The sequence below is a fragment of the Microcaecilia unicolor genome, chromosome 3, assembly GCF_901765095.1.
Source record: "Microcaecilia unicolor chromosome 3, aMicUni1.1, whole genome shotgun sequence".
In the NCBI taxonomy this organism is placed as follows: Eukaryota; Metazoa; Chordata; class Amphibia; order Gymnophiona; family Siphonopidae; genus Microcaecilia; species Microcaecilia unicolor.
In genome coordinates this window covers 56,259,498-56,285,984 of record NC_044033.1, presented here as the reverse complement: position 1 = coordinate 56,285,984, position 26,487 = coordinate 56,259,498, and the positions used below count along the sequence as shown (strand labels likewise).

The 26,487-nt window shown below is 46.8% G+C and overlaps 1 protein-coding gene across 1 annotated transcript in view; it reads right to left on the bottom strand.

Annotated features, from left to right (window-relative positions):
• The window catches only part of AHCTF1 (AT-hook containing transcription factor 1), a 553,711-nt gene that overhangs the window by 296,898 nt on the left and 230,326 nt on the right, over window positions 1-26,487 (bottom strand). The window contains 2 exon segments of the mRNA XM_030195951.1: window positions 116-256; window positions 437-526. Coding sequence (XP_030051811.1) covers window positions 116-256; window positions 437-526 — 231 coding nt within the window.

The following is a 26,487-nucleotide window of genomic DNA, read 5'->3' as shown; positions in this document are numbered from 1 at the left end:
ACTATTTTCAGCAGATGCAATGTGATTAAGAGATAGAAAGGAGTCCTATATCTGATAATCAAATGTTTTAATATAAAAATGTGTGTACTGGTTAGAATTTACAGGCTCTACAGACCTCTCTCGGTGAGCTCTTGTGCTTCAGTTAGAAAGCAGTTCAAGACAGTGCCCAGGTTGCTAAGCAGCAGATGACAGTGTTGCAGAGACTGGAGGGTTTGTGGATCAATGAAGTTACATGAGCCATCAAACAGTGAAGTACCTTATGGATATAAAATATTACATTATTACATCCAGTGACAAACTGATCAACTATTCATTAAACTGTAGCCATCAAATCTAAAACTGCTGTAACTGGGAGCAAAGCCGGAAATATTTTTGCGTTGCTTCCTACAGTATTCAACCACTAACTTAATAAAACAAGATATATTGCAATACTTACAAATTCTGTCCAGTTCTTCTTTGGTACAAACCACTTTGTTCCATGTCCACTCCAGAACAAAGCGCAAGTTGGCAGAAGACCCTGGAAGCTCTGATTTAATTAAAAAGGAAAACATATAATGGTAAATAACAAATAAAATCAGTAAAAAAAAAAAAAAAAAAAGTCATCCCACCCAGCTCTGAACTAAAAGGAGCTTATTTTCTTGAAAGCACATATGAGCTCCTGTAAACGTCTGAGGATCCGGGGGGGGGGGGGGGGGGGGGGGGGGGGGGGGATGGGACACCCCAACATTCCCTGCCACATACTAAAAAAAATCTGCCATAGACAGAACGCCTAACAAATAATTAAAAAAAAAAAAAAAAAGGAAAGTAACTAAGTAGAAGCGAGGCATTCATAGACAGACATGGGTCATTTCATGTCAATTCAAACAATGATCTCTACCTCACCATTTCAGAAATTGATAATAATCTACCAGAATGAAGACCAATATAAAAGATGGAAAAGTGCAAAATCTCAGAGTTCTATCTTCAACTGGTTAAGATACTGGCTTTTTATCCAGCAGAGGGTCGGCACAGTTCGCGGCCGACTGAAAGTTTGGACACCTTTTAGGTCTTAGCTCTGCTATTAAGTATCCTACAGCTGTGAAATTTGAACCACTTATTCAGGATTGTGTACATTCAGAAATTGCAACCTCTTTTGAGCCGTGTGGGACACATGGTATCTGAGATATTGTCAAAAATGGGATTTTATTAATTCAATCTCACATAAAGTGCCGCTTTCAGCAACCTACTGTGCCAAAGATATTAAAGGAAAAGCTCTCATATTTAATCTGTTAGTAGCACTGGTTAAAATGAGCAATGTGTGTTAATTTTGTGCAACTGGAACCTATAGTTTTACTGATATGCCTCACTGAAAATTGTCATACTCCTGTGAGCCCACTTCAGAGGCAATTTTTATTCCATAGGACAGGTAGTGCAAAAATGAGCTTTACATCATTAGAAAGTGCACGCAAATCCTTTCATTTGATGCCAGTTTCATTTTGCTTCTCAGGCTTTATATGTTAATCTTAGGAGCCAAAAGTAATCTCATAGAACTATATGTGCATCATGAGTAACTGTAAAAATTATAGTATTGGTTGCTTAAATTAAGTGAACTTGTTTTTATACAGTGTTTAAATATAATTTTATGATGTTTAGTCATAATTTAGCTCTTTTAAAATATAAATCAGACAGACTTTCTGTCATAAAGTTCTCTACCAGAACAAGTTTTGCAAAAAAAGGTCCAAAATTATTTTGTCTAAGTTGCACAGATCTGTATGTCTGTCTACAGACTCGATAACTTCTAAACAATTTCCAGGTTAACTATTTAAACTTTCTAAAGGTAAACCACATAGAATCTATAGGTAAATAAATTATTACTAGTATCTTTGGAATCTAGCCAATGAAAGCTAGAAAAATATGAAATTCTGACCAATGAGATGCTTGCACACATTTAACTGACCAATGAGAATAACTGGACACAGGTCATATGATTACATTTTAGTTAAGACTCTATATTGACTTTGTTCAAACTGATTTGTTATTCAGTATTTCAGAAATTAGTGTACTAAAGCTGCTTGACTATCTCTGGACAATTTCTTAAATTTAATAGATTTTTAAGTTCTTTGGACCTATAGTGACAATATGGCTGAGAAATTAGGGTTTTGCTCTGTTGGAATTCATTGTGAGGACAGTTGTCAGCAGAAAGCTTACTGGAGGAAGGTTGGTCTGTTGAATCTGTCATCTTTAACTGAGAATGAGAAGGATCTACTATTTCCAAGAATCAGTGGACTTGAAGGCACAGTTTCATCTTCAAATGCTACCTTATGCTACTATCTCAAGAAAGGTAAAATTATGTATAATCATACCTGATAATTTTCTTTCCATTAATCATAGCTGATCAATCCATAGACTGGTGGGTTGTGTCCATCTACCAGCAGGTGGAGATAGAGAGCAAACTTTTGCCTCCCTATATGTGGTCATGTGCTGCCGGAAACTCCTCAGTATGTCGATATCAAAGCTCCATCCGCAGGACTCAGCACTTAGAGAATTACACCCACGAAGGGACACTCTGCCCAGCTCACCACCGCCGAAACGGGGGAGGGGAATTAACCCAGCTCATCCCCACACAAGTGGGGGAGGGGAATCCGTCCAGCTCATCCCCGCGGAGCGGGGGAGGGACACCACACCCGCCGATGCGGGGGGATCTGGCTTATCCTGCAACCGCAACCGCGGGAGGAGCTGACTGACCCTAACACCGCCGAAGCGGGAGGGTACAAAGCTGCCCTACAGCCGCACGAAGCGGGAGGGAGTGCCGGCAGAATTTTAAGTCTCAATCCAGCCCCGTAAAACGGAGGGGAGAGGAATGCAGCAGCTCACTGTAACACAAACTCGTCTTAACTCTTGAAGAATCCAAGTGAAAAAACTTGAACACGAAGTCTTTCTGAAGTAACTGAAGACTAAACTTGAACCTGAAATGCAACCAGAATAAAAACAGTACAGATATCTGGGAGGGGCTATGGATTGATCAGCTATGATTAATGGAAAGAAAATTATCAGGTATGATTATACATAATTTTACCTTCCATATCATCAAGCTGATCAATCCATAGACTGGTGGGATGTACCGAAGCAGTACTCACCCAGGGCGGGACATTGAAATCCCTGACCTCAACACTGAAGCTCCAAACCGGGCCTCTGCCCGTGCAGCCACAGTCAAACGGTAATGCTTGGAGAATGTATGAGCCGAAGCCCAAGTTGCCGCCTTGCATATCTCTTCCAAGGAGACGGATCCGGCCTCTGCCATCGAGGCCGCCTGAGCTCTTGTGGAGTGAGCCTTCAGCTGGATAGGCGGCACCTTCCCCGCGGCCACATAAGCCGCTGCAATGGCTTCCTTGACCCATCTTGCCACTGTAGGCTTAGCAGCCTGCAGACCCTTACGAGGACCTGCACACAGGACAAACAGATGATCTGACTTCCGGAAATCATTGGTCACTTCCAAGTATCTGATGATGACTCGTCTCACATCCAGATATTTAAGAGCAGAGTACTCCTCTGGGTAGTCCTCCCTACGAAAGGAAGGGAGACAGAGCTGCTGATTCACATGGAATCGAGAAACAATCTTGGGCAGGAAGGAAGGCACTGTGCGAATAGTCACTCCTGCCTCAGTGAACTGCAGAAAAGGCTCTCGACAAGAGAGCGCCTGGAGCTCGGAAACTCTTCTGGCTGAAGTGATAGCCACCAAAAAGACTGCTTTCAACGTCAGGTCTTTCAGAGATGCCCTCGACAAGGGTTCAAAAGGCGGCTTCTGCAATGCTCTTAGCACCAGGTTGAGATTCCACGCAGGCACCACTGAGTGCAGAGGAGGGCGCAGGTGATTAACTCCCTTGAGAAAGCGCACCACATCTGGCTGCGAAGCCAGGGAAACACCCTTCAGGCGGCCCCTGAAGCAAGCCAGAGCCGCTACCTGGACTTTAAGGGAACTGAGCGACAGGCCTTTCTCTAGACCTTCTTGCAGGAACGTCAACACTGAAGAAATTGGAGCAGTGAAGGGAGAAAGTGAGCCTGCTTCACACCACGCTGCAAAGATACGCCAAACCCTGGCGTAAGCAGTAGAAGTAGAGCGCTTCCTCGCTCTCAGCATAGTGGCGATGACCTTGTCTGAGAAGCCCTTCTTCCTCAGACGCTGCCGCTCAATAGCCAGGCCGTAAGACCAAAGGGGGAGGGATCCTCCATCACCACGGGACCCTGATGCAACAGGCCCTGCTCCACTGGCAGTCGCAGAGGATCGTCGACTGAGAGCCTGATCAAGTCCGCATACCAGGGACGTCTGGGCCAATCCGGACCCACCAGGATTACCCTGCCGGGATGCTTTGCCACCCGGTCTAGCACCCTGCCCAACATGGGCCAGGGCGGGAACACATAGAGAAGCTCTTGTGTCGGCCACTGTTGGAGAAGAGCATCTACTCCCAGGGATCGAGGGTCCCGTCCTCTGCTGAAGAAGCGCGGCACTTGGCAATTGGCCGATGACGCCATCAGATCTAGGCTCGGCTGGCCCCAGCGCTTCGTGATGTCCAAGAACGCCTGAGCAGATAGCTGCCACTCTCCGGGCTCCAAGGTATGGCGACTGAGAAAGTCCGCCTTGACATTCATGACTCCGGCAATGTGGGCCACTGAAAGCTGCTCCAGGTTCGCTTCCGCCCACTGGCATAGATTCATAGCCTCCTTGGCTAGAGGGGCGCTCTTGGTACCTCCCTGGCGGTTGACATAGGCCACAGCCGTGGCATTGTCCGACAGAACCCGTACTGGTTTCAACGCCAGTACCGGGATGAACTCCAAAAGCGCCAACCGAATGGCTCTGAGTTCCAGGAGGTTGATAGACCACTTTGCCTCTGCAGGAGACCAGAGTCCCTGCGCTGTCCTTCCCAAGCAGTGGGCTCCCCAGCCCGACAAGGAAGCGTCCGTCGTGACGACAATCCACTCTGGGGTCACCAGAGGCATTCCTGCAGACAACTTGTCCATCTGCGTCCACCAGCTCAGCGCCTTGCGCACTGCTGGGCCCAAGGGAAGGCGCACAGCATAATCCTCCGACACCGGAGTCCAGCGCTGCAGCAGAGAGTGTTGAAGTGGTCTCATATGAGCCCTGGCCCAGGGCACTACTTCCATCGTGGCCGTCATAGAGCCCAACAGCTGCACATAGTCCCAAGCCCGAAGAGGAGAGGCTACTAGGAACTGGTTCACCTGAGCCTGAAGCTTGACAATCCGATTGTCTGGCAGGAACACTCTGCCCACTTGGGTGTCGAATCGAACTCCCAGATACTCCAGGGACTGAGTGGGGCGCAGCTGGCTTTTCTCCCAGTTGATGATCCATCCCAGGGAGCTCAAAAGAGCAACCACCCGGTTCACAGCTTTGCCGCACTCTGCATAAGAGGGGGCTCGGATCAACCAGTCGTCCAGATAAGGATGGACTTGTACTCCTTCCTTCCTCAGGAAGGCCGCGATGACCACCATTACTTTGGAGAAGGTCCGCGGAGCAGTAGCCAACCCGAACGGGAGGGCTCTGAACTGGAAGTGTCGGCCCAGTACTGCAAAACGCAGGAAGCGTTGATGAGGAGGCCAGATGGGAATATGCAAGTACGCTTCCTTGATGTCCAAGGATGCCAGGTACTCCCCTGCCTTCACTGCCGCTATAACAGAGCGGAGAGTCTCCATGCGAAAGTGCCGAACTTTCAAGGCCCGATTGACCCCTTTGAGGTCGAGGATAGGCCGAACAGAACCTCCTTTCTTTGGTACCACAAAGTAAATGGAGTAACGTCCCTTGCCAAGCTGATTTTCTGGCACCGGAACGACCGCCCCCAGGCGGATGAGATTGTCCAAGGTCTGCTGCACTGCCACAGCTTTGACCGGAGACTTGCAGGGAGAGAGTACAAACCCGTCTTTTAAGGGTCGGCAGAACTCTAGCTTGTAGCCGTCTCTGATGACTTCCAGCACCCAAGCGTCTGAAGTTATTGTGGTCCACTCGCCCAGAAACGAGGACAGCCGTCCTCCAATCTGCACTGGGGCGTGGACCAAGACCCCGTCATTGGGTACGAGACCCTGGGGGAGGACCGGAGGGAGCACCTCCGGGACGGCGGTCTCTGCGAAAGGAACGCTGCTTGGGGGAGAAGGTCCTCTTAAAGGAAGAGGAGGCAGAAGAGCCCGACCTGCCCGGGCGGTACCGACGGGCTTCCTGAAACCGTCCTCTGGAGGTACCGGGGCGAGCACTAGCTCGAGCCCTGACCTCTGGTAACTTCTTGCCCTTAGACGTGCCGAGATCGGTCACGATTTTGTCCAGCTCGACCCCAAAGAGCAGCTTGCCTTTAAAAGGCAATCTAGCCAGGCGGGATTTAGAGGCATGGTCAGCAGACCAATGCTTCAGCCAAAGCCACCGCCGCGCAGAGATTGTCTGAGCCATGCCTTTAGCTGAGGCTCTCAAGACATCATACAGCAAGTCTGCCAAATAGGCCAAGCCCGATTCCAGGGCCGGCCAATCATCCCTCAAGGAAGAATCCGAGGGGGAAGCCCGCCGCACCATAGTCAGGCACGCCCTGGCCACATAGGAACCGCAAACTGAGGCCTGCAAATTTAAAGCAGTAGCCTCGTAGGACGACCTTAAGGCCGCCTCCAATCTTCTGTCTTGGGCGTCCTTTAGGGCCGTGCCACCTTCCACCGGCAACGCCGTTTTCTTAGTCACCGCAGTGATTAAAGAATCCACGGTAGGCCACAGATAGGCCTCACGTTCACTCACAGCCAAAGGATAGAGGCGGGACATAGCCCTAGCCACTTTAAGGCTCGCTTCTGGGACATCCCATTGAGCCGAAATTAAGGTGTGCATAGCATCATGCACGTGGAAGGTTCTAGGCGGGCGCTTCGTCCCCAGCATAATGGCAGAGCCAACAGGGGCTGAGGGAGAGACGTCCTCCGGAGAGGAAATCTTCAAAGTGTCCATGGCCTGTAGCAACAGGTTGGGCAAATCCTCTGGGCTAAAAAGCCGCGCTGCAGAGGGGTCATCCGCTCCAACCGAGCGGGGATCCGTCTCCTCCAAGGAATCCGCAAAGGACCGTTGGGAGACCTCAGACACGCTGCCCTCATCTACATCGGAGGAGACAAATTCCTCCAAGGCCTGGGAATCAACCCGAGGGCGTTTGCCTCTGGGAACCTCAACCTCTTTACCAGACGAGGGAGCAGGGGCAGCGTTGTGCATGAGGAAGGCCTGATGCAGCAGCAAAACAAACTCGGGGGAGAAACCCCCCAGACTGGGCACTTCCGCAGCCTGGGCAACAGCCCTAGACGCACCCTCAACCGGCGCTCGCAAGAGCGGGGGAGAGACATGCTGCGCATCCAAGATGGCGTCCGGTGCGACACTCCGCGAAGGAGCCGCGCGGGAAGAACGGCTCTTAACTTTAGCCGCTTTTGTGCCGTCGCCCAAATTAAGGGCGTTCATGGCATTAATGTCTCCAACCTCAAGGGCGGCACAAGAAGAAGCCGTCCGAGCCGCGTGGCCGGCCAAGATGGCGGAGGCGAGGAGCGGGGGATGGGCGTTTATGGCGGGGAAAACCGCCACGCCGGAGGAAGGACCGGGACATACATCGGTCACGAAACTGTCACCCAACAAGGGCGAATCAGGCTTGAAGACCCCCGCATCCCCTCTAGAAGCGCTCCAGCGATCCGGGGAGCGACCCTTTGCGCCCTCGCCCTCCGACGCCATATGCCACGAGGAGAAGAATCGGGGAACCCCCTGCCCGCTATAAAAAGGTAAAAATTACCTGCTGTCCGCTCCGAGCTGTAACGACCTGGTGTCCCAGTGAGTAGCTGCAATAGACGCTTAAATAAACGTCGAAATAAACGCCTTTAAGGACGTTCAAAATTTTTTTTTTTTTTTTTAACGGAGCCAGCGGGAGGGGGGAGAAAAGGAGGGACCTGGCACCACCAGGTTTGCACTTGCTCAAAAGAGCCCTCAACCCCAGGCACTCAACAAAACCTAAAAATTAGGCTTGGAGGCCTAGCCAGAGCTGCTGCTGTGTGTGACCACTACCTGCTGAGATAGAGAACATACTGAGGAGTTTCCGGCAGCACATGACCACATATAGGGAGGCAAAAGTTTGCTCTCTATCTCCACCTGCTGGTAGATGGACACAACCCACCAGTCTATGGATTGATCAGCTTGATGATATGGAAGTTTATTTGAACAAGTATGAGTTCAGGCAGAAATCATTGGCTGATCCATTTTCAGTTCATGCTACTGCAATAAAGGATGCTCTAAAAACAGTATCCATGGGTCTTGCTAGGAAAATTTCTTACAGCAGCAGATGTCAACAAGAAATTAAACCTGGCCAAAACCTTTGTCCTATGTGTTTAACATCAGATTCTGCAGCAAGTTCTTTGGGTGCCAGTGGTACTGTATCAGAATATGAAGAAACCTCAAGTAGATTTGAAGAGACTGATATTAACGTAAGTCTAACTGCTCTTGGGTGCAATCCGATGAAACCTGGAAAAGTAGGCAGACAGGTTTGCTACGGCAAAAGAAAATCTGAATGAATAAAAACCTATGACAATAAAATATGCTCACACAATGAAAGCTGAAACAGAGGATATTCAACCAGAGTCAGTATAAAACTGCACAAAATATTTTAATCTGGATAAAATAATTAAAAACATGATCTGCCCTGGAAAGAAAGACACTGTCTCTGAGAAGATCAATGAGCACATCCATAAGCAGAAAAAACTGCTCCTAGCAAATCTTCATGAACTATACGGTCCCTCACAGAAGACTCCTGGATAAGCTGAGAAGGCTGAACTTAGAACCCAAAGTGGTGAACTAGATAGGAAAAGGGTAGTGGTAAATGGAATCCGCTAGGTGGAAAAAAAGGTAGTTAATGGAGTGCCTCAGGGGTCGGTGCTGGGGCCGATTCTATTTAACATATTTGTGAGAGACATTACTGAAGTATTGGAAGGAAAAGTTTGCCTTTTGAGGATGACATAAAGATAGCCAATAGTGTGGATATCCTGGAGGGAGCAGAAACCTTGAGAAGGGATCTTCAAACATTAGAAGACTGGTCAAGTGTCTGGCAATTAACATTTCAATTCAAATCAATTCTTGTATACCGCTAATATCCCTTTTCCAGTGTTCAGTGCAATTTACATTCTAGGCGAGACAAAAGCCAATAATGTTAGTGTGAGGTATGAGAACAATTAGAGACCACTGGTGTAATGCATGAGACTAAAAACATTATAGGAAAGGATAATGGACAATACTAGGAGGTAGACGTTAATTGACTGTAATGAAGCAATCTTTGGGAAGGTTTTTAGCCTCTTCCTGAAGATAAGGAAGCTGTTTTCTGTTCAGATCGCAATAGGTAGAAGGTCCATATTTTAACTCCAAGTACAGGAAATAGAGACCTGAAAATCTTATGATTTCTAATTGTCTTTCGAAACGGTGATGCTAACATCAGTAATTTTTTCAGTCTGTTAGACTGGACCAAACACATAGCAAAGTGGTCTTAGCAGTTCAGAGGTGAAAACCTCTAAGATAGGTACCTAAGTATTGCCACACTGGGACAGACCAAAGGTCCACCAAGACCAGAATCCTGTTTCCAACAGTGGCCAATCCAGGTCACAAATACCTGGCAAGATCCCAAAAAAGTTCAATACGTTTTATGCTGCTTTATCCCAGAAATAAGAAGTGGAATTTCCCCAAGTCAATTTAACAATGGTCTATGGGCTTTTCCTTTAGGAAGCCGTCCAGACCTTTTTAAACCCCGCTAAGCTAACTGCCTATACCACACTCTCTGGCAACAAATTCCAGAGTTTAATTACAAGTTGAGTGAAGAAATATTTTCACTGATTCATATTAAATTTACTACTTTGTAGCGTCATCGTTTGCCCCCTAGGTGCTAGTATTTTTGGAAAGAGTAAACAAACGATTCACGTCTACCCGTTCCATTCCACTCCACTCATTATTTTATAGACATCTATCATATCTCCCCTCAGCCGTCTTTTCTCCAAGCTGAAGAGGCCTAGCTGCTTTAGCCTTTCCTCAAAGGGAAGTCATCCCATTACCTTTACCATTTTCACTGCCCTTCTCTGTACCTTTTCTAACTCCGCTATATATTTTTTGAGATGCGATGACCAGAATTGAACACAATATTCGAGGTGCGGTCGCACCATGGACCGATACAAAGGCATTATAACATCCTCACTTTTTTTTCCAATCCTTTTCTAATAATAACTAACATTCTATTTGCTTTCTTAGCCGCCGCAGCACACTGAGCAGAGGGTTTCAAAGTATCATCAACAACGACGCTGAGATCCCTTTCTTGGTCGGTGACTCCTAATGTTGATCCTTGCATTACGTAGCTATAGTTCGGGTTCCTCTTCCCCACATGCATCACTTTGAACTTGCTCACATTAAACGCCATCTGCAATTTAGATGCCCAGTTTCCCAGTCTTGTAAGGTCCTCTTGTAATTTTTCACAATCCTCTCGTGATTTAACAACTTTGAATAACTTTGTGTCGTCAGCAAATTTAATTACCTCACTAGTTACTCCCATCTCTAGATCATTTATAAATTTGTTAAAAAGCAGCGGTTCCAGCACAGACTGCTGGGGAACCCCATTATCTATCCTTCTCCATTGAGAATACTGACCATTTAACCCTACTCTCTGTTTTCTATCCTTTAACCAGTTTTTAAAACCACAATAGGACACTACGTCCTATCCCATGAATCTCTAATTTTTTCTGGAGTCTTTCATGAGGTACTTCGTCAAATGCCATTTGAAAATCCAGATACACAATATCAATCAGCTTGCCTTTATCCACATTTGTTCATCCCTTCAAAGAAATGGAATAGATTGGTGAGGCAAGATTTCCCTTCACTAAATCCATGTTGGCTCTGTTTCATTAATCCATGCTTTTGAATATGCTCTGTAATTTTGATCTTTATAATAGTCTCTACTATTTTGCCCAGCACCGAAGTCAGGCTCAACGGTCTATAATTTCCCGGATCCCCACTGGAACCTATTTTAAATATCGGTATTACATGGGCTACCCTCCAATCTTCTTGGGTACCATGCTCGATTTTAAAGATAAATTACATATTACTATCAGTACTCTGGGATGAATACCATCCGGTCCAGGAGATTTGCTACTCTTCAATTTGTCAAATTGCCCCATTACATCCTCTAGGTTTATAGAGATTTCAGTCAGTTTCTCCGACTCATCAGCTTTGAATATCATTTCTGGCACTGGTATCTCTCCCAAATCTTCCTCGGTGAAGACCGAAGCAAAGAATTCATTTTATCTCTCAGCTATGGCTTTTGTCTTCCCCGATTGCCCCTTTTACCCCTCGGTCATCTAGCAGTCCAACAGATTCTTTTGTCTGCTTCTTGCTTTTAATATACCTAAAAAAAAAAATTTACTATGTGTTTTTACCTCCAACACAATCTTTTTTTCAAAGTCCCTCTTTGCCTTCCTTATCAACGCTTTGCATTATTTTCAGTCGGTTTCTTCTTCCATTTTCTGAAGGATTTTCTTTTAGCTCTAATAGCTTCCTTCACCTCAATTTTAACCATGCTGGCTGTCATTTGGTCTTCCTCCCTCCTTTTTTAATACATGAAATATATTTGGCCTGGGCTTCCAGGATGGTATTTTTTGAACAGCATCCCACGCCTGATGTAAATTTTTGACCCTCGCAGCTGCTCCTATAAGTTTTTTTCACTGTTCTTCTCATTTTATCACAGTCTCCTTTTTCAACGTATTGGATTTCCTGCATATACTTACACCAAAGTTAATACCAGCAGAAGAAAGGTGGTATTGATGCCCCTGAACAAGTCGTTGGTGAGGCCATGCCTGGAGTATTGTGTTCAGTTTTGGAGGCCTCATCTTGCTAAGGATGTAAAAAGAATTGAAGCAGTTCAAAGAAAAACTACAAAAATGGTATGAGGAGAGACTTTCTGACCTGAACATGTATACCCTGGAGGAAAGGAGAAACAGGGGTAGCGAATGATACATACCTGTAGCAGGTGTTCTCCGAGGACAGCAGGCTGATTGTTCTCACGACTGGGTGACGTCCAAGGCAGCCCCCTCCAACCAGAAGAAAAGTCTTGCGGGAGGTCCCACACGCGGGGCACGCCCACCGTGCATGCGCAGCCGTCTTTCTGCCCGTGTGCGACCGCTCCTGCTCAGTTAAATGACAAGCAAAGGAATAAGAAAGACACAACTCCAAAGGGGAGGAGAGAGGGAAGGTGAGAACAATCAGCCTGCTGTCCTCGGAGAACACCTGCTACAGGTATGTATCATTCGCTTTCTCCGAGGACAAGCAGGCTGCTTGTTCTCACGACTGGGGTAACCCTAGCTCCCAGGCTCACTCAAAACAACAAACAGGGTCAATTGGGCCTTGCAACAGCGAGGACATAACAAAAATTGACCTACGAAGAACAACTAACTGGGAGTGCAGCCTGAACAGAATAAAACCAGGTGCATGAGGTTGGAGTTGGATTTAAACCCCAAACAGATTCTGCAGCACCGACTGCCCAAACCGACTGTCGCATCGGGTATCCTGCTGGAGGCAGTAATGAGATGTGAATGTGTGGACTGATAACCACGTCGCAGCCTTGCAAATCTATTCAATAGTGGCTGACTTCAAGTGGGCCACTGACGCTGCCATGGCTCTAACACTATGAGCCGTGACATGACCATCAAGAGTCAGCCCAGCCTGGGCGTAAATGAAGGAAATGCAATCTGCTAGCCAATTGGAGATGGTGCGTTTCCCGACAGCGACCCCTTTCCTATTGGGGTCGAAAGAAACAAACAATTGGGCGGACTGTCTGTGGGGCTATGTCCGCTCCAGGTAGAAAGCCAATACTCTCTTGCAGTCCAATGTGTGCAACTGACGTTCAGCAGGGCGGGTATGAGGCCGGGGAAAGAATGTTGGCAAGACAATTGATTGGTTAAGATGGAACTCCGACACCACCTTTGGCAGGAACTTAGGGTGAGGACTACTCTGATATGATGAAATTCAGTATAAGGAGCATGAGCTACTAGGGCTTGAAGCTCACTGACTCTACGAGCTGAAGTAACTGCCACCAAGAAAATGACCTTCCAGGTCAAGTACTTCAGATGGCAGGAATTCAGTAGCTCAAAAGGAGGTTTCATCAGCTGGGTGAGAACGACATTGAGATCCCATGACAGCAGGAGGCTTGACAGGGGGCTTTGACAAAAGCAAACCTCTCATGAATCGAACGACTAAAGGCTGTCCAGAGATGGGCTTACCCTCTACACGATGATGGTAAGCACTAATTGCACTAAGGTGGTTCCTTACTGAGTTGGTCTTGAGACTAGACGCCGATAAGTGCAGAAGGTATTCAAGCAGGGTCTGTGCAGGACAAGAACGAGGTTCTAGGGCCTTGCTGTCACACCAGACGACAAACCTCCTCCACTTGAAAAAGTAACTCTTCTTAGTGGAATCTTTTCTGGAAGCAAGCAAGACGCGGGAGACACCCTCAGGCAGACCCAAGGCAGCGAAATCTACGCCCTCAACATCCAGGCCGTGAGAGCCAAAGCCTGAAGGTTGGGGTGCAGAAGCGCTCCCTCGTTCTGCGAGATGAGGGTTGGAAAACACTCCAATCTCCACGGTTCTTCGGAGGACAACTCCAGAAGAAGAGGGAACCAGATCTGACGGGGCCAAAAGGGTGCGATCAGGATCAAGGTGCCGCCGTCATGCTTGAGTTTCAGTAAGGTCTTCCCCACCAAAGGTATGGGGGGATACGCATGCAGGAGGCCCTCCCCCCAATGTAGGAGAAAGGCATCTGACGCTAGTCTGCCGTGAGCCTGCAGTCTGGAACAGAATCGAGGCAGCTTGTGGTTGGTCTGTGAGGCGAAAAGGTCCACCGAGGGGGTGCCCCACTCTCGGAAGATCTTGCGTACCACCTTGGAATGGAAGGACCACTCGTGCAGTTGCAGGAGTCTGCTCAGCCTGTCGGCCAGACTGTTGTTTACGCCTGCCAGGTACGTGGCTTGGAGAAGCATGCCGTGCTGGCATGCCCAGCGCCACATCCCGACGGCTTCCTGACACAGGGGGCGAGATCCAGTGCCCCCCTGCTTGTTGATGTAGTACATTGCAACCTGATTGTCTGTCCGGATTTGGATAATTTCGAAGGACAGCCGATCTCAGAAAGCCTTTAGCGCATTCCAGACCACTCGGAGCTCCAGGAGATTGATCTGAAGACCCGTTTCCTGGAGGGACCACATCCCTTGGGTTTGGAGCCCATCGACATGGGCCCCCCCACCCCAGGAGAGATGCATCCGTCGTCAGCACTTTTTGCAGCTGAGGAATTTGAAACGGGCGTCCCAAGGTCAAATTGAGCCGAATCGTCCACCAGCGCAGCGAATTGCGACAGCTGGTGGGCAGGCAGATGGCATCTTCTAGATTTCCTGTGGCCTTGCACCAATGGGAAGCTAGAGTCCATTGAGCTGATCTCATGTGAAGACGAGCCATGGGAGTCACATGGACTGTAGAGGCCATACGGCCCAGGAGACTCAACATCTGCCGAGCTGTGATCTGCTAGGACATTCTGGCCTGGGAGACAAGGGACAGGAGGTTCTGCGCCCTTGTCTCAGAAGAAAGGCATGAGCCATCTGTGAATTCAGCAGAGCTCCTATGAATTCGAGAGACTGGAATGGCTGGAGATGGGACTTCGGGTAATTTATCACAAACCCTAGCAGCTCCAGAAGTTGAATAGTGCACTGCATTGACAGAAGAGCTCCTGCCTCCGAGGTGCTTTTCACCAGCCAATCGTCGAGATACGGGAACACATGCACCCCCAGTTTGCGAAGGTACGCCGCAACCACCACCAGGCACTTCGTGAATACCCGTGGTGCAGAGGCGAGCCCAAAGGGCGGCACACAATACTGGAAGTGCCGCGTTCCAAGACAGAATCGTAGATACTGTCTGTGAGTTGGCAGTATCGGGATGCGAGTATAAGCATCCTTTAAATCCAGGGAGCATAGCCAGTCGTTTTTCTGAATCAGGGGAAGAAGGGTGCCCAGGGAAAGCCTCCTGAACTTTTCTCGGACGAAATATCTGTTCAGGGCCCTTAGGTCTAGGATGGGACGCATCCACCCTGTTTTCTTTTCCACAAGGAAGTACCTGGAATAGAATCCCTGCCCCTCCTACCCGGGTGGCACGGGCTCGACCGCATTGGCGCTGAGAAGGGCGGAGAGTTCCTCTGCAAGTACCTGCCTGTGATGGGAGCTGAAGGACTGAGCTCCCAGTGGGAAATTTGGTGGAGTGGAGATCAAATTCAGGGTGTACCAGCACCGCACTATTTGGAGAACCCACTAGTAGGAGGTTATGAGAGGCCACCTTTGGTGAAAAAATGTCAACCTCCCCCCGACCGGCAAGCCATCTGGCACGGTCATGTTTATGGCGGCTATGCTCCCATGGATCCAATCAAAAGCCCGTCCCCTGCTTTTGCTGTGGAGCTGCAGGGGCCTGCTTGATCGCACGCTGTTGACAGGAACGAGCGCGCTGGGGCTGGCCCTGTGCCTGAGAAGGCCCTCGGGAAGGCTAGTTGTACCTACGCTTGCTGTAGGCATAGGGTGCAGACCGCTGGGCCCAGGAAAAATGTCCACCTGTGGAGGTGGATGCTGAAGGTGCCCGGTGGGAGAGATTGTCAAGAGCATTTTCCCGCTGGTGGAGCTGCTCAACCAGCTGCTCGACCTTATTGCCGAAAATGTTATCCCCCCGGCAAGGGACATCCGCCAGCCTCTGCTGAGTCCGGTTGTCTAGTTCAGAGGCACGCTGCCATGAGAGCCTGCGCATCACTATACCCTGTGCAGCGGCTCTGGATGCAATATCACAAGTGTTGTTAATATGGATTAGAGCTAGAGTGTCCACTGGAATGGTGGTAAGCCAGGTTACAGGACTTTGGTCAGCAGAGAAGCCTTGACTAGGCCTCATAACCCACTAATGGCATAACAGTTGAGAACCTGCAAATGCAGGACTATATGATGAAGTCTTAATAAAACCTGAAACAAATTACAAATTGAATATAGCATACATGATGATAGAATAATAGATAAAAATGGTTTGTAAAATCTAGCTTGTATTCCTATAACATGGCACACAAGTCATAAGATTATATAAAAATAGATTATGAAACTGGATGTTTCTATAAAAGATAAAGTCAAGATGTTCAGGGTGACGGAAATGATATGAAGTTTTGAAATAGCAAAAACAAGAGATGTTTACCGGAAGAGACAGTTGGGTACAAATAGATGGACACCTGGGGGGGGAAAAGAAATGTTTCAAAATAACTAGAACAGGAAAGAGTTGGTACAAGATGTTACAAAAAGTGCAAATGACCATCTGCCGGAAATTGGTACAGAGATATTGGGTAATAAGATGGAAAAAAATAGGTACTGCCATAGGCATCTATTGAGATCTTTGCCTATAAAAGAGCAAACATTCAGACAGAGAAGTTAGAAGCTTCTTGAACACTTGACCGACAGCAGAGCTCTGTGCATTTGAACCCAGATGTATGTATTGAACTGAAGACTCTCTCTTGGTAAGAATAAACAAGATCTCATTCTTGAAACCTATCCTTGTCTTTATTTCTATAGGCTGTATTATATGTGCTCTTTCCTTATTATCTACTATGCACAAATAAGCCACACTCATTGAACCACAAAGAGCAGATTAAAATATATATATATATGTGGGAACATAAATGGCCCAGAGTACACCTAGATCCAGAAAGACAGAAAGCAGTGGTCATGGGGATCAGGTTTGAACTGCGGCAGCTGATGCCTCCCCAGAACAGACCCCCATGGGACGGGGTAACCCTGAAGGTTAGGGAAACAATTCAAACCCTTTTGGATGAGTTAACGCTCTTTACCCCTCCGTGTAGAGGGGTCAATAAGGGGTCTAAAAGAGGTCGGATTAAAAACAGTGGTGACGCCGATCGCTGACCGTTCTCGTATCCCTTCTTGAACGCCATTTGAACGCAAGAGGGGATACTTGATATGTGCGTTCAATGTTCACTGTTTTCTTTCTGTCACTTTATTTTACTTTCTCTTTTTCTCTCATATTTCCCTCTTCAATGTCTTCTTCTTTCTCCTTCTGCCTCGCACGGACATTGCCCACTTGAGGGGTATTGGGCACTATTATTCTGTCTGTTCACTCTTTTTTCCTCACCCCTCACTCTAATCCTCTCCTATTTTTCTGCCTTCTTCCCCTGTTCCCTGCATGCCTTATTCTCCTGCGCTGGACTGGCACTATTGTTTTTCGGTTCCTGTCCTTTTGTCATTCTGTCCATCTGATAACCACCTTGCTGTCCGTTCGTGCGCTGTAAATGTTTTGTGCCTTTACTTTTGACAGACTGCCACCATCTTCCGTGTTGATTATACTTTTGCTTTTCTAACACACCCTCCCATTATGGGCGTACCTAGGGGCTTGATCGTTGGTGTCACTCCATCCTTTGGGCACACCCCTGATACGTCTCTCTCTATCCTGTCTTTCACTGTGTTTTTTTAATTTAACATTTCTATTGTGAAAGAAATTTATTGGACAATCAGTTGGATATTACTATAAGCAATTGATTGTTAGCATTCTAACCAAAGACTATTGTAAGGATATTTACATTTGATACCTTGCAATGTAATATTGGGAACTGTAATTGTGTGAGTCCGTTTTTGGATTAGGACAAACATATGCAGCATCTGTTTAGCTGTGAGGGGAAAATTGACGTGACAACCCGTTATGTAGTTTCCATATTCATACCCTTGTTTGTATGTTATTTTGGACTCCGCCATTTAGCTTACGGCATTGTTTTAAAACAGCATGATTTATATCCACTTGTTTCCTGTGGAACTGCCTGCCCCGTACTTTTAAGGATGCAAGTTAGATTGTAGACTACTTATTAGTTCTACTGTGAACAGTTTGGGTTTTTTTTTATATTACCTAAGGCTGTGAGACTGTGTTCGCGTTCTATTTATATAATTTAGTCGACGGCTCTCTAACTTCCCTCTCCCCCGAACAGCAGTGTTTGAATGCTTTCGGTTTCATCTGTATGATCACAGCGCTGCATTATTGCTTGTCTAGAATGGGTTTTGTTTTTACAGTGTAATATTATGCGAGCTGGGTTTCTTTAATTACAAACAAAGTCACTTTTATTGTACAAGTTTTTTTCCCTCCTCTGATATATGGTGAACATACGAAGTTCTTTGGTCATTGGTCTGCTCTGCTTGCCCATAAAATTTTACGTGTGTCACTTTAGTTTCGGACTTGAATGCATATTTAGGCTGTATAACAGTGTGCATGATTTTATTTTGTATCGTATTGTCCTGGTTTTGCAGGCTTCCTGACTGTCGGCTGTTATATTTTAATGTCTTTTGACTTCCCTTCTTATTAATTATTTAGTATAAAATCTATTGTCTAGTGATTTTTTTGTGGTTCCATCCCCCAAGAGCTTACATATGTTCAGTGTTACAAATCTTTCTTTTAATTTCCTTTTTTTTTATTATTATTATATCTATTGGATCTTTACTACCTTTGTAGTTTGTTTCAGGGGCTCTTCCCTGGGATAGGCTATATTTTTATTCTGCTTTTTATTTCTATTTTTTTGTATATCAGTGTCACGCTATAACTATTGGGTTTGATACCGATGTCCGGGACTTACATCCATTTCAGGGCCACAAACCCTTTAATGGATGACGGTATCTCAATTACTAGAAGCAGACTTCCATTCCATTTTCGGAGTGGCCTGCGGATTCGGCCTTATTGCCCACATATGAGTTACCTAGTACAGATGAGCGTGGAAGCAATATAGAGACGTCTGATGCTTTTCGTTGCGAGTTTGGACAAGTTAACGAGGGCTTCTTAATATTTTTGAACTGTTAGTGGTAGACGAGCAAACTCCTAACTTTTTCAATGTTTCAGGCAGGTTAGTGGTAGAAGAGATGACTCCTGACCATAAATTTTTGCTTGGTTTATAAGGTTCATTGTGGAGGTTAGTTGTAGAAGAGTTAAACTCCTAATCAGCGGAAACTCTGTGGACCGCTGCTCCTTGATTCATGATACCTTGTTCGCTGGTTTCTTGAGTTCTTTTGGGAGTGTTTGCGATATCCCTTTTTGGGGATTCTACCATGGGTTGGAACCCATGGCCAATAGTAGCAGGAATAACTCTTGGCAGGCAGTAGCAGCAGAGAACACTCCTGTCTTTAGAAGCACACTCTGGGGAGTAGTTTTTATTAATTAGGGGTAGAGTAGTATGCACACTGACACTATTTTCTTAAATACTCTGTTCATCTTTGTGACTTTCATGCGTCTGTTCATTTAACTTGCGGCTAAAGCATTGAGCTTTCCGCCAATTAGTAATTTCTGTTCTAGGTTCCGCCACCGGGACGCTCTTGAAGACGCGTGAGTATAACAGTGTTTTGTATACGCATGATGCATGTTTTTGTTTAAGTAATTTTCCCTTGCACGTTCTTATTTGTATACTTTAGTGGCCCCTATTATACATCTCAGACATTTGACTTGACCCATCTCACTTATAGATATTGCATTATATTGAATACACTCTTCTATGAGTTCCTATGTGGATTGTCTTCCCCCTATTTCAGATCCCACTATGTCCCCCTCCTCATCCCCTAGTCCCCTGGAAAGAGTCCTCAATTTCTTTCCCGCTGATAGAAAAGAACTTACCCGCTTATGTCAAACCTGGCATACCGGTTGGTCCGCTAAGGATCAAGGACTGGAATGGCCATCAAAGGGCTCATTTGATCAGGGCAAACTCCAAGCCTTGGTCTGCTACAATGAGTCCAACAAAACAGGAAAATCTAGGGATAAACATTTAGCTGCCATTAACAAATTCATACTTATTGCACGAAACCAGCACGATAGAGCTCTGGGTAAGTCAGATACCGACCAAGCCCCCTACCAAAATCCAGTGACACCTACGGCCCCGCCACCTTATGATGCTGCTACTGCTGCAGGCACTACTAAGCTGCTACCATGTGCAGTGGGATATACCCCAATACCCCCAGGATATTGTGATAAACCTATCACAGATCCTCCACTACAGAATTCCCAGGGATCTCAGACGGGGACCTCCTCGTCCCAGGGATCACAAACAGTGACAGCGGGATCTCTAGCTCCTGCGATTTTCGACCCACCTACCACTGTGCACATTGCTGGTGTTGTTGATATATCTCCTCTTTCATCTCAAAAGAACCCTATCCCTATGTCCCAGGGGTCGGCACCAACTCAGCCGCCCGTAACCCCGGCAACAATACCAGTGGCTCAGACTGTTACTCAGTCGCCCGCTGCTATAACTGCCCCAACGATGCAAGTAACTACTCAGACCCAGACTCTTACCCCACAGACACGTCATGTCTATCGCACTATTGGAGGTTATGAGATAGAGATACCCCCCCCCCCCATTATTGAACATTACCCCCGTGTCCAGGACCCATCGGTTCCGGTCACTATCCATCACTCACACGTCAGTCAGATTGATGCGGCTGCCCAAACCTCCACCTGTCCTGTGCCAGGATCAGGATTGACCTCACACATGACTACTCAAACGACTACCTACCCATATATGGGACACACAACTCAGACATCACCTCTACCCCCACGTTTGGACTCCTCTGCCCAAACTGGTCCCTTGCCCCCGCCATCATTGCCGTGCCCTACTCTGTCTCAGTTGCGACAGATGGGTTTTATTCCATGCAGTCCTGCCACACAGGCACGCGCAATTTGTCAGGAATTATAAGATCAGGGTTATGTAAAATTACCCCCTGACTCGGATAATCCATCCATGCCCATTCTTGCACCTGAATGTTCCACTCCCCCTAGATGGGACACGTTAGGTGCACGGCCAAAGCGTCCTCTGGTACTTCCAGCCAAACCGGCTAATGGGGGGCAACCAAAGGTTAGATCCTCCCCATTGGAAGAAGCGTGGGAAGTTTTAAAACAACAACTCCCAGCTAAATCTGACCTGGAGGATATTCGAAATGAACCTCCCCCAGTGCTAAATTTCTCCTCCTCGGTGGAAGGAGATTCATCTCACCTTGAACTACCCAAGACCCGTCCCCCTGACACTCCCATTCCTTCAGGGGCATGTTGTATGCCACAACATGGCATCACATTGGCCAGTATGGGAGATGACCTCGCATTCGTTTCAGAAGGACTTCGTTCCTTACGTAAGTCCATTTCAACAATTCCGGATAGTATTGCACCTGATGCATCAAAATCCGAAATACCCCAACAACATGATGTAATTTCTCATCATACCAGACAACGCCACCCTCAAAGTTATCTTACTAATGAGGGATCTAGCCGCTGCCTTGCAGTCATTGATAGTCCCCGTCACCCTACAGGTCTGAATATCAGTACAGAACCCATCTTATCTAGTTCACCTAACACACCTGCCCAATATGTGGCATTACATGAGAATTCATGGCATTATGTTCAACCATGGATTGATAATCTTGCAGGATGGTCTGAGGCGCTCCAGCCCCAGTCCGCCCTCTTCCCACGTGAAGGATCCTTGCGGTCAGACAAGCTCTCACTAGTGAGAGATCTTATTTATGACCACCCTGACCCCCATTGGGATCAGAAAACAACCCTCTACCTAATCCAAGGTCTTCAGGTTTGGAAAAAGTACGAGAATCAATTTCCCCCAACCGCCGCGATCGATCTTCTTACTTCTTCATTGGTTAAACCCTTTGAGAAAGTAAAACTCTTTCCCCTGCTGAATAAAATGTCAGGTGGTGTTCCTCATACGGAGTACACTCCACTTTCAGCTGTTGAACTAAATAGCCTCATACTACAACTCCCGGATATTGCATCGGGAGGCAACCGATGGTTAAAGAAATTACAGGACATAACGCTGGGTACTACCCTGTCAGTAGGTGATATGAAAGCATTGTTGGGCAGAACTCCACACGCCAGTGTCACTGACATATTCACCCAATCAGGATATGCAAAATTTGTGACAGATACCCAGTATGACGGCAACCCTTTGACAGAGATTCAGACCAAAGTATTTCAGGAGATCCGGACCATGTATCCGGCCCTTAAAGATTTTTCAGTTATCACTTCCCAAAGATGGGAAATGGATTCAGAGCCTATTGAGGCTTATTTACTCAGACTCCAAGATCTCTTTAAAGAAGAGACGGAGGAGAAATTTGACTCCGATAATGCTCTTCCGGTGTTCTATCATTTACTTAAGGGAACCCTACCTTCACAGATCAAAAACAAACTAGAGGACACAGTTGGTCTCCAACTAGAAAAATGGCCAAAGATTCGTGAACACATCCTTCATCATTGTAGAAAGCTTATAAAAAGCAAGCAAGATGAGGTCCAACATCGTAAGACAGTACACACTAACTTAGAAGTGCTGCAGACTGAAGATCTCAAAGAGAAAAGAGCCTCCAAGAGCTCTGATACAGATCCCAATACCCCGGAGACCTCTCCCCCTGTTATTGTTATGTATGCTGACCAACGCTATGACAATAACACCCGCAATCAGGGCCCACGGCCCTACCGTCCAGACCGTAGAACTGAATACCCTGAAGAACGCGGTCGCCGTCCTCTACCTCAAAGAGGCCCACCAAGGGGTCCCCCGGATGTCAATAGACAACCCAGAGACTACCGTTCCCGACCTAGTCCAGATCGTTATGCAGATGTTCAGTGCTATCGCTGTCAGCAATACGGCCACTACGCACGGGAATGTCTGCAACCCTTACAACACAGACCCAGGGCTCAAGTCCGCCAAGAACGTCAGTCATTCCCTTTATGGAACCCAGACCAACGCCGCCCACAGTGACTAGGCGTAGTTCACACTAAAGCAGGCATAGATGATCCTATGATCACCCTGCTTATCTGTGACGTCCCTGTCCCCTTTTTAATTGACACAGGCGCTTCTCGCTCTGTGCTAGCCCATGTCCCGCACAAATTGCAGAAACTTCTTAAAGTTTCCCCTAACAATATTACCACCACAGGATTTGATGGTGTCCCTACGGACACACCCCTGCTTGAGCCCTTGCCAATTGCATATGCGGATCAACAACTATCTGCTCCCTTTTTGTATGCTCCATTATGCCCTGTCAATTTACTTGGGAGAGATCTGTTGACATTGTTTCACTTTGAAATCCATTTTGATTCTTCCCCTGATGAGAGTACCTCACTCATGATGGCTGTCACCTCTATGGTTGAAAAACAAATAGAGATTGCACTGAATGACCTACCAGGTTTTCTTTGGGCCACACCTGAGAAACCTTATGGTGAGGTTAAAGGCCCTCCCCATCGTATCCAGCTCTTACCTGGTTGCAAAGGCCCTAAAATCGCCCAGTATCCGCTAAAACCTGAAGTTATTGCTGGTGCTCAGGAACAAATTGATTCCTTATTACAGCAAGGCATCATTGAAAAGTGTAATTCACCATACAATACTCCATTATTCCCAGTGCCAAAGAAAGAGCCTGGCGCCTTCCGTATAGTACAAGACTTACGCGCGCTAAATGACCTCACTTACGCGGTATTTCCAAACGTGGAAAACCCAACTACACTCCTCAATAGTATCTCCTTGCAGACATATCATTCCACCATTGACCTGTCCAACGCCTTCTTTTCGATCACCCTTGACCCTGTAAGCCGCCCGTTAACGGCTTTCCAATTCAATAACACAACATATCAGTGGACTCGTCTCCCCCAGGGATTCACAGACAGTCCAACGGTCTTTTCCCAAACTTTGGCAGGACACATACAGGAATTCAAACAGTATAGATATGATCTCCCACCACAAACCTCAATTGTTCAATATGTAGACGATATGCTCATCACCTGCCCTGACTTTGACACATGCGTGCAGGTCACCTGTGACTTTCTTGGCTTTCTTGCTACGAAAGGCTACAAAGTTAACAGAAAGAAATTAAAAGTTGCTCAGACACATGTTACCTTCCTTGGCCACCACATTGGCCCCTGTCAGAAGGGCCTAGGTCCCGATACTCTCCAACATGTCTCCTCCTTGCGAATGCCCACTACTGTTTCTGATCTCAGAGGTGTCCTTGGTATGTTAAATTTTTGTCGCCTTTGGATACCTAACTATTCAGCCCGGACTCAGCCATTTTACACGAAACTACAAGGAAAACAGAAAGTAAAACATGAAACCTTGCAGTTCACACCTCAGGAAACCACTGATCTTATGGCCCTTGTGAAAGATGTTATGCTTTCCTCACCATTAGCAACCATTGATGTCTCTCAGGATGTGCACCTTTGGGTTGTGCATACTGAGGATACTTGGTCTTGCTTAATCACACAAGAACATGATGATCTTGCATGTGGTTATCTTTCAGGAACTTTTTCACCTGTTGAAAGAGCTTTTGCTACTTGCGAGAAAGGCCTTGTTGCCGCCAGCACTGCTGTTACAAAATTATACAGCTACATTCCTCACCTTCCGGTCATTCTTCACACGTCCCATGATGTTAAATATCTGTTGGATAAACAGATCAGTCACATGACTGTCTGCCGTTTGCAAAAGTATCAAGTACTTTTGTTTAGTGTAGTGCACTCCATTCACCCATTAACTTTAACTGACCTTCAACGCCTAGATCCATTACTCACTGTAACAGAGACAGCACAGAATGCAATCTTTCCCCATGAGTGCACTACCCAATTGTCTGTTCCTGAATCCCTCCATCTGCATTCAGAAATCTTGCAGAGTGGCGAGGTTTGGTTTACAGATGGTTCTCAGCAAAACGGGGTAGCTGGTTTTGCCGCCCTACGCTACACACCCGAGGAACATATACTCGACCCTGTACAATTTAGATTGCCAGAGGCTTTCACCGCCCAAACTGCAGAACTTGCTGCTGTTTTATACGTTCTGCTATTCAAAGCACTACACTCAGATTTGAGCATTGTCACTGACTCGGACTATGTTTTTGCTTCTTTGCATTCCCATGTTCGCAAGTGGAACCAGAGGGGTATGATTTCCTCAACTGGACAACCCCTAAGTCACTTACCGTTGTGGACTGCTACTACTACTACTACTATTTAGCATTTCTATAGCGCTACAAGGCATACGCAGCGCTGTACAAACATAGAAGAAAGACAGTCCCTGCTCAAAGAGCTTACAATCTAATAGACAAAAAATAAATAAAGTAAGCAAATCAAATCAATTAATGTGAACGGGAAGGAAGAGAGGAGGGTAGGTGGAGGCGAGTGGTTACAAGTGGTTACGAGTCAAAAGCAATGTTAAAGAGGTGGGTTTTCAGTCTAGATTTAAAGGTGGCCAAGGATGGGGCAAGACGTAGGGGCTCAGGAAGTTTATTCCAGGCGTAGGGTGCAGCGAGACAGAAGGCGCGAAGTCTGGAGTTGGCAGTAGTGGAGAAGGGAACAGATAAGAAGGATTTATCCTTGGAGCGGAGTGCACGGGAAGGGGTGTAGGGAAGGACGAGTGTGGAGAGATACTGGGGAGCAGCAGAGTGAGTACATTTATAGGTTAGTAGAAGAAGTTTGAACAGGATGCGAAAACGGATAGGGAGCCAGTGAAGGGTCTTGAGGAGAGGGGTAGTATGAGTAAAGCGACCCTGGCGGAAGATGAGACGGGCAGCAGAGTTTTGAACTGACTGGAGAGGGGAGAGGTGACTAAGTGGGAGGCCAGCAAGAAGCAGATTGCAGTAGTCTAAACGAGAGGTGACAAGGGTGTGGATGAGGGTTTTGGTAGAGTGCTCGGAAAGAAAGGGGCGGATTTTACGGATGTTGTAAAGAAAGAAACGACAGGTCTTGGCGGTCTGCTGGATATGAGCAGAAAAGGAGAGAGAAGAGTCAAAGATGACCCCAAGGTTTCGAGCTGAGGAGACAGGGAGAATGAGAGAGCCATCAACAGAAATAGAAAACGGGGGGAGCGGGGAGGTGGGTTTGGGGGGAAAAATGAGAAGCTCGGTTTTGGTCATATTTAATTTCAGGTGGCGTTGAGACATCCAGGCAGCAATGTCAGACAAGCACGCTGAAACTTTGGTTTGGATGCAAGGTGAGATATCAGGGGTAGAAAGGTAGATTTGGGAGTCATCAGCATAGAGGTGGTAGGAAAAGCCATGGGATGAGATTAATGAACCAAGGGAAGAAGTGTAGATAGAAAAGAGGAGGGGACCAAGAACAGAACCCTGGGGTACGCCGACAGGCAGAGGGATAGAAGTAGAAGAGGATCCACCAGAGTGAACACTAAAGGTGCGCAGGGAGAGGTAGGAAGAGAACCAGGAAAGGACAGAGCCCTGGAATCCAAGTGAGGACAGGGTATCGAGAAGTATGCTGTGATCGACAGTGTCAAAAGCAGCGGAAAGATCAAGAAGAATGAGGATGGAATATTGACCTCTGGATTTAGCCAGTAATAGGTCATTGGAGACTTTAGTAAGCGCAGTTTCGGTTGAGTGGAGAGGGCGAAAACCAGATTGTAATGGGTCAAGAATAGCATG